The sequence below is a fragment of the Falco naumanni genome, chromosome 6 (genome assembly GCF_017639655.2).
Source record: "Falco naumanni isolate bFalNau1 chromosome 6, bFalNau1.pat, whole genome shotgun sequence".
NCBI classification, from domain to species: domain Eukaryota; kingdom Metazoa; phylum Chordata; class Aves; order Falconiformes; family Falconidae; genus Falco; species Falco naumanni.
The window spans coordinates 73,919,075-73,935,933 of NC_054059.1; the positions used below are offsets into that span (position 1 = coordinate 73,919,075).

The window sequence follows — 16,859 nt, forward strand, 5'->3', positions numbered from 1 at the left end:
CTCCTGCCCAGCTCAGCCCAGCCCCTCTCCTCCTGCTCCAGGCTGCAGTGGGGATCTTCCCTGTCCCTAGGCCCCTCCTCTGGGAGCTGGTGGAAACGATGATGAGGATGCTATGGTGACAGCCCCTGGCTCACACCTGTTCTGGCTTCGGTTCTGGCAGCTACTAGAGTTTGTGTGGGAGAGCCTGGCACCTCGGACCCTGCAGCACCCCAGGGGTGCCAAGGCTGCTCCTGCAAGAAGGGCCTAGTGCAGGGTCCAGCCTGAGCAGAGGCTGGGGACTCTGGTATGGGAAGGGAGTGGCTGCAGCGTTCCCATCCCTTTCTGCAGCAGTAGAACCGGTGCTCATCCCAGCTCTAGGGCAGGCATTGCTGTGGGCTGTCTGTGCTTCCGCCCCTGGAGCCTGTCGCTGCTGGTGCCCTGCACGTTCCCAGCTCTGGGGCGCGGGGGGGAGTGCAAGACATCGGGGGTGCTGGTTATCCTGGCCTCTTCCAAAAAAAGGCGGGGGTCTGCAAACACAGGTCTGCAATCCTGGCCGCGGTGGTGGGCAGGAGCATGCTCTGTGTTCCCAGCCGGGAGCGGGGTGAGGAAGGCCGGGCACTGACAGGGCTCGAGGGCCGGCGCCAGGCCGTGGGTCCCCGAGACCCCCTACGGCTAGCTGAGCTGCCGGGTGATGGCCCCCGGCTGCGTTATTGGGCGCAGGGGGCAGGCGCAGCAGCAACGGGCCGAGCCTTTCCCGCCTGGGGACGGGGGCGGAGGCGGGCGGGGCCCCGCGTGTGGGGCTCTCGTCTCCGGCAGGTGCGGGGTGGCCCGTGGGGAACGAAAGCCCCGATGCTCCACAGCCAGGCCACCGCGGTCCGCCGGGACGGGGAGGTGGGGACGGCAGCCCAGCTCGCTCCTGCGGAACCTCACCACCTACCGCGGGCGGCGGGGCGGGGCCGGCGCTGCGTGGGCGTGCCCATGCAGATGAGGCGCCGCGCGGGCTGCTGGGGGCCCGTCCCCGGTCGGGGCCGGCGGCGGCCACGGGAGTCCGCGGCGTCGTGCGGGCGCGTGGCGTCGGGCAGGCGCGGGGCGCGTGTCGTGGCGTGTTTCGCGCGCGTGTTCGTCGGTGGCCGCGTTGTGGGTGCGCGTGCGTTGTTGTGCGGCGTTGTGTTGCGGGGTGTGTGTTCATACTTACCTGGCAGGGGAGACACCATGATCAGGCAGGTGGTTTTCCCAGGGCGAGGCTCATCCCCTGCACTCCGGGTGTGCTGACCCCTGCGATTTCCCCAAATGCGGGAAACTCGACTGCATAATTTGTGGTAGTGGGGGACTGCGTTCGCGCTCTCCCCTGGCTCAGTGGTTGAACAACAGAGGAAACAGCCCGGGCAGCGACTCCAGCGCTGTTGCAAGCACGCTTTGGTGCGCTCGTTACCTGCGCACAGCCCCGGCGCTGCCAGCAGAGGGGAAACTTGGCACGCGCCAAGCGACAGTGGCCCGGCCCCAGTCGCGCGATCGTCATTTTAAATCGCCGTTCGTGCGCACCTGGGCTCCGTTTAACTGCACAGCGCTCGTCTTCCTACCCCCTCGCGTGCTCTCGGGGGGGCGCCCTCTGTGAGGAGGCGGCATTGCTCGGGGGAGGGTCTCGAGTTGCCCGAGGACAGTTCACGCGGCTGAAGCCACTTTCCGTGCGCGCTCGTCCGCTTCCCAGCGAGCTGACCTGGTGATGGGCAGCGGGGCGATGGCGTCGGCACCTCCCCCCGGGGCCGTGGGTGGCCGTTTGCAGGGGCTGACGGCTGAACATCCTGCGGGGTTTAAAGCCCTTCTCGTCCGCCATTGCAGCCCTTCGCGCGTTTCGTCAAAGGAAAATCCTGCACCGGCTCCCGCGGCGCCTCAGGGCCCCACGAACGGATAATGCAGAGCCGGGTGGAGCGAACCCGACCCGGTGCGCGCGAGGCGACTCCCGGGGGGGGGGCCGCTGCCGGGGCGGGATCTGGCCCGCGCGAAACGTCCCCAGCGAGACCGGACCAGCGCCTCAACACGGAGCACATAAAAAGCAGTACAGCGCTGCTGGGTAAACTACTGTGAAAGCGCAGTATCTGTTGTTAACCGTGCGAGCCAGGGGAGAGCGCGAACGCAGTCCCCCACTACCACAAATTATGCAGTCGAGTTTCCCGCATTTGGGGAAATCGCAGGGGTCAGCACACCCGGAGTGCAGGGGATGAGCCTCGCCCTGGGAAAACCACCTGCCTGATCATGGTGTCTCCCCTGCCAGGTAAGTATGAACACACACCCCGCAACACAACGCCGCACAACAACGCACGCGCACCCACAACGCGGCCACCGACGAACACGCGCGCGGAACGCGACACGACACGCGCCCCGCGCATGCCCGACGCCACGCGCCCGCACGACGCCGCGGACGCCCGTGGCCGCCGCCGGCCCCGACCGGGGACGGGCCCCCAGCAGCCCGCGCGGCGCCTCATCTGCATGGCCACGCCCCGACCGCCCCGCCCCGGCCGCGGGGGCCAGGCCGCGGGGCACCGCCGCCGGTAACGTCTGGTCCCACCGTCCGCCGCGGGCGCCTCCGCCGGCCTTGCTCCAGCCGCCGCCGCCGCGTCTCGCCACAGACACCCCCCGCCCCCTTCCCGCGGCCCCTGGGACACCGGCACCGGCACTGCCCGGTGCTGCGCGGGGCTCGGCCGGCCAGAGCCTCCGAGGGCCGGGCAGCCGGCGGAAGGGTCGCAGGTGCCCTGGGAGCGCGGGGGCTTCCAGCGCTGGGCCCCCCACCCCATCGCCCATCCCGGCCGCTGGGCTGTATGAGCCTTCGCAGCCGTCAGTCCCAGCCCTGCTGCCTGCCCCTCTCTTTCCCCCAGCCCCGGGGCAGGCGGCGCCGCTCCTCTGGCCTCCGCTCGGGCTGCCCGGGCCTCGTTCCAGCCTCTCGCATACCTGTCGGCTTCAAGGCAGCGTCAGCTGAGCCCTCTCGTGCGCCACTACCGCCATCAATACGCCCAGCTGTGCCCGGTGCTGTCCTAAGCAGTTCCTCATCCACCCCCCACACCTGGGGGCCGCTCCCACTGACCCAAAGATTTTCTCCCTGTGCCTCAAGCAGTATCTGATGTTCACCTCAAATGTTACGTGCAGCCGCTTCTGTCCTTGGGCTGGGCTCTGCACGTGCACAGCATGTGCTGTTGTCCAACCGGCCCCAGCCCAAGAGCAGCGGCTCTGGTCTGTGGGCACCAAAATTCGTGTCACTGTGTCCATGAAGCTGAACCGGCAGCACCAGCAGCACCCCCACCATGGCAGGGCCTCGGCGGCAGCTCCTGCCCCAGCCAGTGCTCCATGCGGGGGGATGGCTTGTGCAGGTGGGGGAAGTAGCACGCGTGGGGCATTTGCCATGTTGTTTGGTGACATGTAACCGGCCGGTGGGTGTGTGAAGCACAAGCGGGGACAGTTTTGATCCAGAGGCAGCCGGGATAAAACCCCAAGAGCCCCAGCAGTTCCCGTGGCAGGACAAGGTTTAGGAGCACAACCAGCAGCACCCAGACACCGGGAGGGGGGCGAGGGGGGGTGTTTGCATTTGCCGAGGGAGCACGAGGGCGCACGGGGTGCTGGAGCTGGCGGGTGTGGGGCACTGTGACTGCGGGTGCTGACCGGCCCCTTGCCTTCACCCTGGAGGGCACAGAGGCTTTCAGGGCACCACGTGCTCATGAGCCACCCCTCCATGGGCACCTGCTCTTGCCGTGCCGCTGTCATTGCCCAGACCCCACGGTCCCGGCACTGGGGTCCCTGGGCTGCATGTGCTGTCACCACAGACCGTGTAGGTGCCGTTGTGTGGAGCCGTAGCAGAGCCCAGCACGAGCCAGTACCGCCCAGTGGGGTGCAGAGGCTGCAGCTCCCGCCTTCCCCTCTGCGGGCTCAGCCGGCTGCGGAGCACAGCCCGTGTCCCCGAGACACCCCCGGCCCCCTCGAGCACCCCCGGGCGCCCCCACGGTCCTGGCCACAGGCCCTGGCGCTGCCCCACGGGTCCCCTCCCGCCGCTGGTTCCGCTGCGGCTCTGGCTCCACGCAGCACCGGGAGGTGCCGGTGTCCCAGGGGCCGCGGGGCCGGTCGGGCCGCCGTGAAGGGGGCGGGGGGTGTCTGTGGCGAGCGGCGGCGGCGGCGGACAGTGAGACCGGACGTTACCGGCGGCGGTGCCCCGCGGCCCGGCCCCCGCGGCCGGGGCGGGGCGGTCGGGGCGTGGGCGTGGCCATGCAGATGAGGCGCCGCGCGGGCTGCTGGGGGCCCGTCCCCGGTCGGGGCCGGCGGCGGCCACGGGCGTCCGCGGCGTCGTGCGGGCGCGTGGCGTCGGGCATGCGCGGGGCGCGTGTCGTGTCGCGTTCCGCGCGCGTGTTCGTCGGTGGCCGCGTTGTGGGTGCGCGTGCGTTGTTGTGCGGCGTTGTGTTGCGGGGTGTGTGTTCATACTTACCTGGCAGGGGAGACACCATGATCAGGCAGGTGGTTTTCCCAGGGCGAGGCTCATCCCCTGCACTCCGGGTGTGCTGACCCCTGCGATTTCCCCAAATGCGGGAAACTCGACTGCATAATTTGTGGTAGTGGGGGACTGCGTTCGCGCTCTCCCCTGGCTCGCACGGTTAAAAAACAGTCGTAGTTTATTTACAATGAGGAGTTGTCAGTTTTGTTCGGTAATTTTAGCGGCGGGTGCGCAGTGTTTTCTCCGCGCCGTATAACGGCGTTATTCCTGTGCTACTCTCTGCTTCATCACCGTGCAAATCCTGGGCCCGTTCCGTTATGCCCACGCGCCTACCCCGTCGGCGGGGGGTCCTGCGGACCCCGCGCTTTCCCGTCCACGCGCCTCTATGTTCACTCCTGGAGCGGGGCCGTTTCCCCGCGCGGCCCCGGAGGCTCGGCTTCGATGAGCGTGGGGCTGTGCGCCCCCGCGGCGCTGTCACGCGATGGGGGAGGGCGCGGAGCCTTTCGGTAATGACGTTGCCGGCGTGACGCGATCCCTCCGCGCCACCGCCGCGCTTCGGCTTCCGGATCCGGTTCCGTGCTGGCTGCGCGGCCCGCGACGGGGCGGCGGCGGCGGCTCCGGGAGCCCGTGGGGACCCGCCCGGATGGCGTCCAGCGCCGCCCGCGGGCCGCGCTGCCGGGAGCGGAGCCGCCGGGGCCGCTCGGGACGGGAATCGGCTGCCGCCGGCCGCAGCCGCAGCCGCAGCCGGGCGCGGGAGGGCGAGCCCCGGCCGCTCCGTACGTACCGGGGTGGGAGTGCCTGGGGTCGCGTCTGCTGCTGCGAGGGTGCCCGGGGGGGCGCGGGCGGGGGTGGCTCCCTGGGTACCGTGCGGTGCCGCGGCCGGCCCGGAGCTGAGCCGCACCAGTGCTCCTGGGAACGTGTTTGGTCGCGACCGGGCGCGGCTGCAGCCCGGCGGTCTCGGTGCCCAGGGCGGTGGCACAGCCCCGCTGTGCTTTCGTGCTAAGTCCAGCTGTTATTTTTGGGCAGGGGAATTGTCACCGTTCAGAGATGTGGATGCTTCGGCCCACTCTGAGGAGGGAGTAGAAGCTGCCAAGTCCCAGAAAAAACCTGTCCAAAACAAAAAACCAAAAAGTCATCCTAGTGACCCCAGTGACCCAGCCCCTGCGGAGGCCGAGGGCTGTGGTGAGCCCTCGAGGACCTCTGAGAACGGGGCCGTGCCACCTCCAAAGGCACCGAGGAAGCGCGGGCGAAAGTCCAAGACGGAGATGCTGCTGCTGAAACTGTCTCAGGACCTGGAGTGCCCGACCCCGGAGCCCATCTGCGTGCAGAAGATGCTGGGGAGCAGTGAGGCAGCGGAGGGCCTGGAGACCCCCCGCGGCGGGCGCCCCAAGAGGCGAGCAGCCAAAGTGTAAGCGGGGGCAGCGGATGCGGGCGTCCAGGGGTGGGGGCGAGGGGCAGGATGGAAGGACAGGTGGACACTGCATTCAGAGTGGTTCATCAAGACCTCCGCCTTGCTTTGGGGGTCTTGGTGTCTTCCCTGAAGGACTTTGTCCCACGTTGGTGGGACAGACTGATTCCCCATAGAACAGTCCTATCCTGCTTTAGAACGATGTGTTTGGATCCAGGAGCAGGGGCTGTAGATGAGCTTGAGTGCAGTGGGTCTTTGATGGCATTGGGCCATCTGCGGTGGGGAATAGGTTTCCTTCATTCCTGACAAAGCCAGGACAGGCTTGTTTGGGGTTGGGGGGGAGCAGAGCAAGCTGTGCAAGCAATGTGCTGCTTAAAGGAGAGTCCTGGGGGGAGCCCATGTGCTCTGTGGTCTGTGAAGGCAGCTCAGGCAATGCCTTTGCCCTCCAAGTGCCTGTGCAGCCCTGGGTTTGCACAGCAGAGCTGGCAGGTTGCAGTGCCCCAGTCCCCTCAGTCTGCTGAGCAGAGGGAGGGTGCAGTAGCTGATACGGGAACTCCCTTGGCTGAGGGCACTTGCAGGAGGAGCTCTGGCTTTCCTGCCTTCTGGCTGGCAAAGGGACATATGCTGCTTTTTTGATTGCTGGATGCATTCCTCTGCCTACTGCCAGAGACCCAAGGAGTCTGGTGTTCCCTGGGGAGGTTGCAGGGGATGCTGGTTGCCTGAGTGGCCAGCTGGGAGGCTGGCAGTGCATCGAGACAGGCTCTGCTGAAGCCTGGCTAGGCAGGGCTGGAGCAAATTTCTTGCCCAGACCCACATGGTCCTGGAGGGAGGGATGGCTGGTCCCTGTGTGGTCCCTCTGCTCACCTTTGTGTCTTTGGTGTCCCAGGGCTTTGCTGTACCTGCAAGAGCTGGCAGAGGAGCTGACATCTGTGTACCAGCCTCCAGCTCCCACTGAGGGTGCCCAAGAGCCGGAGCCAGAGGTTGAGCATGTGCAGAAAAAGCGTCGGAGCCGGAGGAGGAAGGAGGAGGAAACAGATAGTGATGATCCTGCACAAGATTCTGACTTTGTGCCCTCAAAGGAGGTGTTGCTACAGGCAGAGGAGGAGGAGGGGAGTGATGCACCACTCAGTGAGGTGTCGGAGCCAGAGCTGGAGGTGCTCCGAGGACATGGTGGGAAGGTGTCGTCTGCAGGGGTAAGGGCAGGGTTAAGGGCAAGGTCTCTGCCCTGGCCACTTCTTACCTTTGGCCTGGCATGAACAACACAAAGTGTCTGAACTGTCGTGTGGTGCCCCCACACCGGCTGTTTGGGGCAGGACAGCTCTGAAGCAGGACTCAGGGATGGCACAGTGTCCTTCAGCTGTGAGTCCAGGCATGAGCTCTTTGGCCTTAATTGTGGGCAGAGGCAGCTCCAAGTGAGGGTGAATGGGGACAGGGCGACAGGTACTCCTGGGAGAGGGTGCAGGTTCTTGGGCTCCTGCTGAAGCTGATGGGGAGGTAAAGGCAGGATCCTGGAGGCTGTCCTGTAGTTCGTGGAAGTCCCCAGAATGGCACTTTGTGTCTTCAGCCCAGTGTGACATGGTCTTGGTGACTGCTGCTGCTGTGGCTGTGGGAGAGCTCAGTGTTTGTGGGCTGCATTGTTGCTGTTTAGGGTGGGCAGGTCCCCCCAGGAGCTCGTGGGAACATTTGGGCAGGTAGAGGCAGTCTGGGCCAGGCCCTTTGGCTAGGTCCTGCTCTGAGTCTTCTCTTGTGCCCAGAGATCCAAGCCCCAGTGCCGAGGCCTTGCTCCCAATGGCTTCCACAACTCCATCATGGCCCCAGTGGAGAAGTGCTCCAGCCTCACCTGCAGTCTGTGAGTAGGGGCATTGGCGTGCTGGGGTGTTTGGGTGGGCTATGGGGGGAGCAGTGGCTGTTGGTGCCCTGGGTAGCATCGCTATCACAGGCATGAGAGCAAAGGAGCGTGTGCTGTTGGGATTGTCGGCGTTCTGCTGGCAGCCACTAGGGATGGGACACCTGTGCTGCAGGCAGGGTGTGGGCAGGGGGGCTGCCTGTGCCCGAGGTAGGGACTGGGCTGGGCAACAGGGCTGTGCTGACATCTGGTGCATCTGCTGCAGGCGAGATCAGAAGTACTCGCAGTGGGAATTCCCCGACTGGATCCCTTTGGTGCATAAGTGGACATGTCTCTCTGAAAGGTACCATCGGAGCAGTGCAGGAGGGGAGAGGGGCTGGGAAGGACATGTGGCACAGGCGCTGCCTGCACTCAGGCTGTGTGATGAGCAGGTCCTGGCAATGTTTGGGGTGAACTGGTGTGGGAACGGTGGGTGGCCCCAGCCATCAGGGCTAGGAGAAAACAAGGGCACATTGAGCATTGTACTCCCCCACTCCTCTGGCAGGATTAGGCCCCAGCAGAAAGGGTGGAGCTTTCTGTCGTGGGCTTTGAGGGTCTCATGGATTTGGCCATGGAGTTTGAGTAGTCCTGAGGGTGGCCAGCAGTAGGATACACCGGACTGTGTGGAGGCTGGGGTGGGTGCCAGGGCATGCTGGGGCATGACTGGGTGAGGGGCAGGGGTGGGGAGACATCCTCTCACCTTCTTCTGCCTCCCCAGCGAAGCTGCCCCGTATCTGCCAGCAGAGGACAGGTCTCCCCTCTTCTCCATCCAGCGGGAGGGCATCGAAGACGAAGGTGTCTTGTACAGGGTAAACAGGTCCGTGACAGGGTGCCCCGGGGCACTGCCAGGGTGGTGGCTGTTGTGTTTAGGGCAGGCAGTAACCCCCAGGGCTTCGGTTCCAGCAGGTCCAAGGGCCAGGTGGCTGCCCTGGGACAGGAGGAGCAGCTGTTGGCTGATCAGCCAGCCCATGCAGCGTGCCTTGGGGTCCCACTGCTCCCCAGCCCCGTGCCAGGGCTCTGCACCAGCTGGGTGCTGCTCTGCCCAGCCCACACACTCCCGCCCCACAGCAGCGCTGCTCTTGCCCCCTGTGCCCTTACATGCCTCCTTGCTGGCAGGTTCAACTCCCTGCAGCCCCACAAGGAACGCCTGGATGTGTCTTTCTTCGTGGGTGGCCCTGTGTGGGCAATGGAGTGGTGCCCGTCCCCGGAGGGCTCGGCGGCCTCTCAATACGTGGCTGTCTACTGCCATGGGAGCATGGAGGAGACACACAGCGTGGCTGGGCTCCACAGGGGCCCCGCGCTCCTGCAGCTCTGGGGCCTGGGCACGCTGCAGCAGGAGCAGGGGTGAGTGGCCTCGCCTGGGGAACAGACCCCTGGGGAAGGGGCCAGGGGCTGCCTGGCTCCGGGGGATGAGACAGGGCCTGTACCCCTTGTCCCTCTGTGGCTGAGTGTGTGGTGAGGTTCATCCTCTCCCAGAGCTGCCAGCCTGAACCCCATGGGGGCTGTACTGGCAGCCACCTTCGCTGCTGGTGTACACTGGAAGCTGCTGGTGTATACTGGAGCTGCTGGGCACAAGCTGCAGCATTCTTTATGGCTCAACCCATGCCTGCAGCACTGCTGACAAAGCCAGGCTGGCCTATGCCATTGCTGCTGATCACGGCTGCGTCTGGGACATGAAGTTCTGCCCCAGTGGTGCCTGGGAGCCACCCACTGCTGCCAGGAAGGTGAGTGTGCTGCTAGAAGGGCTGTCTGGGCGCTGGGGGCCACCTTTGGTTTCCCCCAGGGCTCCTAAGTCCATGCCCTCGCTAAAGCCTTGCTTTCCAAGGTAGGGGATGGTGACCCAGGGGCTGAGCCTGTGTGTCATTCCACAGCACCCACAGATGAGCCGGCTGGGCCTGCTGGCTGTGGCCTTCTCGGTTGGCAAGGTGCTGCTGTACTCCCTCCCGCACCCCAGCGCCCTGCAGCACTCCAAGAGAACCCAGGTAAAAGGTAGGAAGAGCTGCGCCGCCAGGCAGGGGCGTCCTGGCCCTTGTCCCACTGTGCCGGGGTGGGCAGCGTGCGAGCCCTGGAAGCCTGCTGTGCCAGGATGGGGGGGCTGTGCTGGGGCACAGCTGTGGGGCAAGTCCTGCTCACCAGATGCAGCAGGACTGTGCCCAGAGCAGTGAGCCCTGGCACACACACCTCCAGTCTTGGGACTAGCAGCTGTTGCCACCTCCAGCGTGGCTTCTGACAGCGAGGCACTGTGGCAGGGGGAGTAAGGTGGCTTTTTGATGTCGGAGGATGTCAGAGCACCACTGGCCCAAAGGCAGGGTCAAGTCTCAGGGGGCTGCTGGGACAGCCCAGCCAGGCCACGGCTCCCAAGCCAGCCCTACCTGCAGCTGGGTGCATCGGGAGGGAGCTCTTGGCGGCGATGATGTGACTCGAGTGGGGTTGCAGGGTGAGATATAGCTGTGCGAGTGTGTTCCCAAATCTTCCCCCATCTCCCCACTTGCTGCTGCAAGCGTGTCCTGTTATGGCAGAGCTGCTTATTCCAGCCTGGCTTGAGCTGTTTGTCATAGCAGAGACCTGGAGCTCTGAGCACTTGGCTGGCTCAGGCTAATGGTGCTTGTAATAGTCTCATCTGCTGGGAGCCAAGCGAGATTGATGACCTGCACGTGCTGCTCGTGGTTGCTCAGCCGTGGCTGACGGCCCGCGCGTCCGTGGCTGACAATGGGAAATAGGTTTCCTGCACTCGAGCATGGCTACCGACCCCCTCAGCACGTTGCACTGCTGCCTGCGCCGGCCCCGCGCCATCTGCCAGCACTGCCTTTCCCGCCCCCCTTTCCCGTGCCGGCTCCGGGTGGTTTGCGCTGGCTGCCGCAGGCCCCACGTGGGGAGCTTGCGGCAGGCGTGTGTTCTTCCCCAGCCTGCAAAGCTCCTGCGGACGGGCCGGTCCTGTCACGTAGTGTCAGCCTGGCTGCGGCGGCACGTACTGTCCTTGTGCCTCACAGCCGGGCTGGGGGTGCTGGTTTGCAGCCGTGGGATCAGTGCCAGCCTGCGGTGCGCTGGGGCTCTGCCGGCAGCTCCCGGGTCGGTGTGGCTGTGCTGGCTTTCCCTGGGGCTCCGGGTACCTGCACCTACCTGGTGCCTCCATGTGACAGAGCCTGGGGCTGCTCTCTGCATGTGCCCTGGCTGTCACGGAGGTGCCAGAGAAGATGTATGGCTCCTCGGTATCTCTGCAAGACGCTGCCTCTGCCTGCAGCTGTCACGCTCCGGGGTGCGGACGTGCTTGTCTGGTGCTCGCTGTGCCCAAGAACGGCCCCGTGCTGCTGGGGGGGGCCCTTCCAGCCCAAGATGTGCATGAGAGAGGACCTGCAGCACCTTGTCTGTCTCTGGCGGACAAAGCTGGTGCATGGGGGGTCCTGCAGGTGCCTCGTCCTGAGCTGTTTGGCGCAGAGGTCTCTGCGAAATCTGCCCTCCCCAGGAGTGGCTGCCTGCGCTGCTCCAGCCCCCATTACCAGCTGCCTTTGCCTGGCAGAGCAGTCTGTCCCACACAGCTCCTTTTTTCCTCCCTCAAGTGGTCACAGTCTGGTCTGGTCCCTATATGTCACTGGATCCCTTCAAGTTTCTGAATGTGTCTTCTATCAAGGCAGGCAGCTGGTCATGGTGGGGGGAAGATTGCTGGGGTGGGGGGAACATCAGCCCTGCCTTCTCTCTGCCTGTGGTGCCTTTCAGGATGCTGCTTTCTCCAGTGCAGGCAGGTCTGGCTCCTAGAGGTCCCTCTAGTGCCTGGTATTTGCTCCTATGTGCGCTCTGTTTGCTGCTGCTGGGTGTACTTGCCTGCCATGGGGACACTGGTCCTGATGGGTGACAGGACAGGGACTGGGAGCCCTGCTCAGGGCTGCTGAGCAGCTTGTGCCACAGGGAGCTTCTAGGAGAGCTGGTGCCTGTCCTGACCCTCCTCTGCTCTTTTCTAGATGGGTCCTTCCACAAACACATTATCTGCAAGGTCAGTGTCCTCTACCACCGCGGTCCCCCATCAGGGCTGGCACTCAGTGAGCCTCCTGGCTGCTGCAGGTGGGAGAGCTGGGGAGGGAGTCGGGATGCCTGCAGAGCTTGCTGGCCTGGGCTGTTTGCAGTGGCAGAGCAGAGCTGTGCTCGCAGACCTGGGTGTCCATGGCTCTTGGGATGCAGATGACACCAGCGTGGAGCTGCGACTGATGTCTGTCCTTTGGCTTTCAGGTGCAGTGTATTGCCACGCTCCAGGTGGGCTCCGTCCAGGCAGGGAATGCGTCTGAGTGTGGCCAGTGCTTTAGCCTCTCCTGGATGCCATCCAAGCCCCATCATCACCTTGCAGCTGGCTTTTATGATGGTGAGTCCTGTTCCTGCACAAGAAGGGCCTGCATCCTGTGGCAGAGCCCTGGGGGAGCAGCCCTTGCCCTGTAGCAGGCAGAGACATGTGGAGCTTCCTGCTCCTCTGGCCTCAGCCTGGGGCAGGTAATGGGGGATCCTGAGGGTGAGGTATGGGGGCAGCACCGGGCTGAGCAGCAGCAAGCAGCAGGCACCGTGCAGGATCCTCTCGGCCCGTCCCTGGTATGGGGGGAAGGCTTATCATGGGCTGGCCGCCAGTACCTGTCAGCTCCAGGATGTGGCTCTGACTTAATCCACATCTGTCTGACTTGCCTGGATGCAGTTTTGTGCCTGGCTTCAGGCGATCCACAGCTCTGTGCTGTGCTGCCAGGACCTGCCGTACCCGAGCTGTCCTGTCCTGCTCTAAACCCCAGCTGTGGCTCCAGCCTTGGCTCAACTGCTCTGCCTCGCAGCTCCTGCAGCCCCTGCCTGGGCTGTTGCCTGTTCTGCAGCTATGCACTGTCTTGGGTCCCATGCTGCAGTGCTGGGTGTCCTCTGCAGCACTGGTGCAGTTGCCGTGCAGCTCATCACAAGCACAGGTTTTGTCCTACAGGCACTGTGGCTGTCTGGAACCTGCTCACCAAGTCCCTGCTGCAGTGTGTGCGCCAGCCCGATGGCTCCCTCAAGCTCTACCCTTTCCGGTGCTTTCTAGCCCATGACCACGCAGTCCGGAGCATAGAGTGGTGCAAGGCTGACAGGTGAGGGCAGGAGAGCTGTTGCAGGTGCTGCCTGGGAGAACACGCTTGCTCCTGCGGATGAGGCTCCTTTGCCACGATGGGCTTAAGAGGACTGTGCTGGTGGCCCTTGGCCCTCTGGAGCACCAGAGAGGCTGGGTTGGGTGTTAGAGGAAGAGGGCTTGAGCCGCTGCCTGCGGGAGCAGTGCTGTGCTGCCAAGCCAGGACCACCTCATCCCTGCAGCAGGGACAGGGCACAGCCCTGCGCTGGGATCTCAGTGCTGCCTTTCTCCTGGTTCTCAGCAACTTCCTGGTCACGGCAGGGAGCGACCGTAAGATCAAGTTCTGGGACCTGCGGCGGCTCTATGAGCCCATCAACAGCATCAAGCGGTTCCTCAGCACTGAGGTGGCCTGGCTGCTGCCCTACAACGGGGTCACCGTGGCCCAGGACAACTGCTATGCCTCGTGAGTTCTGGGGCTGTTGCAGTGACTGGTCTGCCTGGGGGCCAGCCTTGCTGCTGGGGTCTGGCCTTACTCCCCAGGGGCCCCTCTGGTCTCTCCCTGCCTGGGAGCATCCATCTATGCCATGGCAGGAGCAGGCTGTGCTTGTGCTGGGCAACACCACAGCTGCGCAGTGCTGGCATCCCTTCAGCTGGGCCACCCTGGGGCATGAGCAAGCTGGGTGAGGGGAAGGATGAGGCCCCCAAGCTGGGCTGGGCAGTGGGGCTCCTGTGTGGCTCCAGGCTGACACAAGTTGGCAGAAGGATTCTGGGGTCTTGGTGTGTTCTCAGCCTCCAGGAACTGCCCTGAGCTGCCTTGTCATGTGCTGCTAGAGCAAGGACACCCCCTCTCCAACCCGCCTGGGTCCTGGGGTCTCTGGGGAGGTGGGCTGCTGCCTGGCTTTTGCCGTGTCAGGGTGGCAGTGCAGAGCTCTGTCCTCATCCATCCCCTTTCTGTTGCAGTTATGGTCTCTGTGGGATCCACTACATTGACGCTGGGTACTTGGGCTTCAAGGCTTATTTTGTGGCCCCTCGCAAGGGGACTGTGTGGGTAAGAGACTGGTGCAGGGCAGTTCTGTCCTGGGGCCATGTCGGAGGCGGGGTGGGCATCTGCCCCAAACTCGGTACCAGCTGGGTCCCATGGCTCATGGGTGGGAGGTGACTGCTTGGCCATGCGAGACCCTGGCCCTGGGGGTCACCCTCTGCCCTTTGGATGAGGAACCATGGCAGCCACACGAGGTGGTGTCCCTGCCTGTGTCCAAGCTGGCTGCACTTCTGAGCCCATCCCTCCCCACGGGGTGGAAGGTGGTATCTGGGGGTTGGCATTTGTGGTGCTGGTGGGGAGCCTGTTGGAACCCTGCGCCTTAGAGCTGTATGTTCCTGCAGAGCATATCTGGCTCGGACTGGCTGAACACAGTGGCTGCGGGAGACATCACTGGCGAGCTGGTGGCTGCGGTGCTGCCTGACCTGGCCATCAACCCCCTCAACGTCAAGCGGTCCTCAGACCGCAGATTTGTAAGAGGCTGTCGTGCTCAGCTGGGCCCATCTGTGACGTGTGGGGCTGGGCAGGGTGGGAGTGGTGTTCCTGGGTCGCTGGAAGAGCATCCTGAGCTGGTGTCAGGGTCTCTGCTTCCTTAAGGACATGCCTGCATGTCTGCCTGACAGGCATGTGTGTGTTGTGCCCTTCCCACCCAGGCAGGGGCTGCCTGGTGGGGAAGGGTGCTGGTGATAGCAGCCTTGGCCCTGGGGATGGGACCTTTGGGGTTCATCTCATGCATGGGGCAGGCCTGGCCCGGTTTGCCCCCGCTGTTATGGCAGCACCTCCTTCCTCTCTCTGCCCCAGACCCACCGTGCTGCGGCGCAGGGATCCCAGGGCCTCCAGGCCTGCTCAGTGTCTGGTGGTCCTGTGTGCGGGGAAGCACATGGACCCTCTGCTCTGCCCTGAGCCCAATCTCCCTAACAGCCCATCTACAAAGCTGATCTGCTGCCCTGCAGCACCGCCGGGTCGGAGGGTGGTGAGCAGGCACTGCCGAAGACCAGGCTCTACAGCGAGATGGTGACAAAGAGCTACATCCGATTCTGGGACACAGACCTGGTAGGAGGGGGCAGGGGCAGGGCTGGGTGGTCCTGACCGTGAGCAGGGCCTGTGGGGTTGTGCCTGGGCAGTGGGAGCGGCAGGGCAAGGAGACACAGCTCAGATGTTGTGGCAGCCCCTCACCTCTGGCAGAGCCCAGGCTGGCTGCCCTGAGAGCAAGGGGATGGGCTGCCCTGCCACCTGCCCTCTGTAAAGCCTTGGCTGCCTTGCCAGCCTGGGCTAGGGTCCCCCAGGCAAGGGAGCTCCTGGCTGCCTGGTCGCAGGGTGGTGGGGAGCATGGCTTGGTGTCCTGGCTGTGGCAGCAGTCAAGTCCCCAGCCCTGGGGAGGAGCCTAGAAGGTCACAGGCTGCCAGGACCCCCGCTCCCCAGTGTGCCAGCCCGTGTTCAGAGGGGTTGGCATGGGGCAGCAGGGCCAGGCTGTGCCCAAGGGCCCCCTGGAGAGAGGGAGCGAGTCTGGATCAGAGGCGCTGGTGGGGGTATGCCGTGCTCCAGCCACCCTGCCCAGGCCCACCCTGTGGTCTGGCTCCAGCTGCCCTTTGCTGTGGCTTTTTGGTGGGTGACCCTGAGGGCAAGCTGTGTTCCCTGGCCAAGCAGCACCTGCCCCTGCTGCGTACGGTGCTGCCAGGACCTCTGCGTGCGGTGCTCCTGCCCCGGCACGCAGCCCATGGCGGTGCCGCCACTTCACAGCGCAGCTTCAAGAACTTCCCCAGCCGGGAGCCCATGCGCAGGATGCACACGCAGGAGGTGAAGGCAGAGCTGAGCCTCGACCGGCTGCAGCTGGAGTCCCTGCACAAGGTGAGAGGGGCTGCACCAAGCCCACAGCCCTGCTTGTAGCCTGGGAGGCCGCAGGCAGGAGGCTGTGGCTGCTGCAGGCAGCATCTGCTTCTGCCCTGCTATCCATGCCGCTTTCTGGGTGCAGGGGTCCCAGCACCTTGGACCCTTTCCTCCTGACCTCCTTCTGCTCCTGCAGGTGCGCTTCAGCCCCAACCTGGACTCGCACGGCTGGCTGGTGTCGGGTGGGCAGGCGGGCATCGTGCGGGCACACTGCCTGTCGGGGCTGACCTCCAGTGTGGGCTGCCAGCTGCTCCTGGAACGGCGTGCCCGCTTCAGTTCCCTCTTTGGGGACAAGCCTGGCAGCCCCAGCCCTGCCGAGCACTCCCCACTGCCGGCAGAGTAATGCAGTGGGTCCCTCATGCTGCTGCCACATGTGCTTGCTCCGGGCTGGAGCTGTGCTGTCCAGGAGGGGCTGTGTGCCTCCTCTTGGTGCTTCTTACCCTCTGGGCCCTCACCTCGGGGAAGGGATGGCTGCTCCTGGCCATCACCTGGGATGCTCAGGACACTTGTCCTTGTGCTCTGGATTTGTGCTGTTTGGTCTGAGCTGGTGGGGCAGGGGAGGGGGGCGGTGGGCAGTGGGACCTGTGTGAGTCCCTGGGTTGAGCTGTGGATCTTGGGGCCTGACGCTGGAGCAGCACCTGTAAGCTCCCCACCTGCGTGGGGCTGTGCTTGCTCTTGCTTCCTGCTCCCCCATTGCTGGTTGACCCCCTGTCTCATGCAGGTGTAGGGAGGAGGCCGGGGGGGGGGGGGGGGCCAGCCTTGGCCTGGGCAGGGCAGATGGGGCTGGCAGGGTTGCCAGGAGCTCTGAAGTTGCTCACATTGAGCCTGTGTTCAGCTGTGCAGTAAACGTGGTTTGTTTTGTAAAGGCTGGTTGTGGTGCTGGCACGGGGCCCCCTGCAGCAGGCTGGTGTCTAGGGTGGCCATGTCTGCGGTGCTGTACCCCAGCCACGCTGCCCCTCACAGGGGTCTGGGGCCATCCTCCCTCCCCAGTCCCCTTCTGGCTGCCTGTGCCACCGCTGCTGCTCTCCAACAAGTTTATTGGCAGCTGCGGACTCTGCCACTGCCCGCTGGGCTCCTTGCACAAAGAGATAGACAGGCAGACACTTCACAAGTGCAACAGACACA

The 16,859-nt window shown here is 64.7% G+C and overlaps 1 protein-coding gene and 3 non-coding genes across 5 annotated transcripts; 3 read left to right on the forward strand and 1 right to left on the reverse strand.

The window, feature by feature from the left end:
- The first annotated feature begins 1,166 nt into the window (after nucleotides 1-1,166).
- LOC121090808 lies at nucleotides 1,167-1,330 on the forward strand. The gene has a single exon (XR_005828731.1). It is a non-coding gene; the product is annotated as a U1 spliceosomal RNA (small nuclear RNA).
- Nucleotides 1,331-2,095: 765 nt separating this feature from the next.
- Nucleotides 2,096-2,259, reverse strand: LOC121090820. Its single transcript, XR_005828742.1, has one exon. It is a non-coding gene; the product is annotated as a U1 spliceosomal RNA (small nuclear RNA).
- Nucleotides 2,260-4,436: 2,177 nt separating this feature from the next.
- LOC121090823 lies at nucleotides 4,437-4,600 on the forward strand. The gene has a single exon (XR_005828745.1). It is a non-coding gene; the product is annotated as a U1 spliceosomal RNA (small nuclear RNA).
- Nucleotides 4,601-5,004: 404 nt separating this feature from the next.
- Nucleotides 5,005-16,599, forward strand: GTF3C2 (general transcription factor IIIC subunit 2). Of its 2 annotated transcripts, XM_040599068.1 has the most exons (18): nucleotides 5,005-5,226; nucleotides 5,477-5,858; nucleotides 6,745-7,051; nucleotides 7,613-7,707; nucleotides 7,970-8,047; nucleotides 8,462-8,560; nucleotides 8,860-9,087; nucleotides 9,356-9,467; nucleotides 9,615-9,732; nucleotides 11,700-11,731; nucleotides 11,965-12,094; nucleotides 12,686-12,830; nucleotides 13,110-13,271; nucleotides 13,769-13,856; nucleotides 14,192-14,320; nucleotides 14,769-14,900; nucleotides 15,588-15,695; nucleotides 15,871-16,599. In XM_040599068.1, the coding sequence occupies exons 1-18, from the start codon at nucleotides 5,094-5,096 to the stop codon at nucleotides 16,075-16,077; spliced, it is 2,685 nt and encodes an 894-aa protein (XP_040455002.1). In that variant the 5' UTR covers nucleotides 5,005-5,093; the 3' UTR covers nucleotides 16,078-16,599. The 2 variants fall into 2 exon arrangements, with proteins under 2 accessions (XP_040455002.1, XP_040455003.1); XM_040599069.1 differs by lacking the exons at nucleotides 14,769-14,900; nucleotides 15,588-15,695; nucleotides 15,871-16,599 and adding an exon at nucleotides 14,649-14,762.
- The last annotated feature ends 260 nt before the right edge of the window (nucleotides 16,600-16,859 follow it).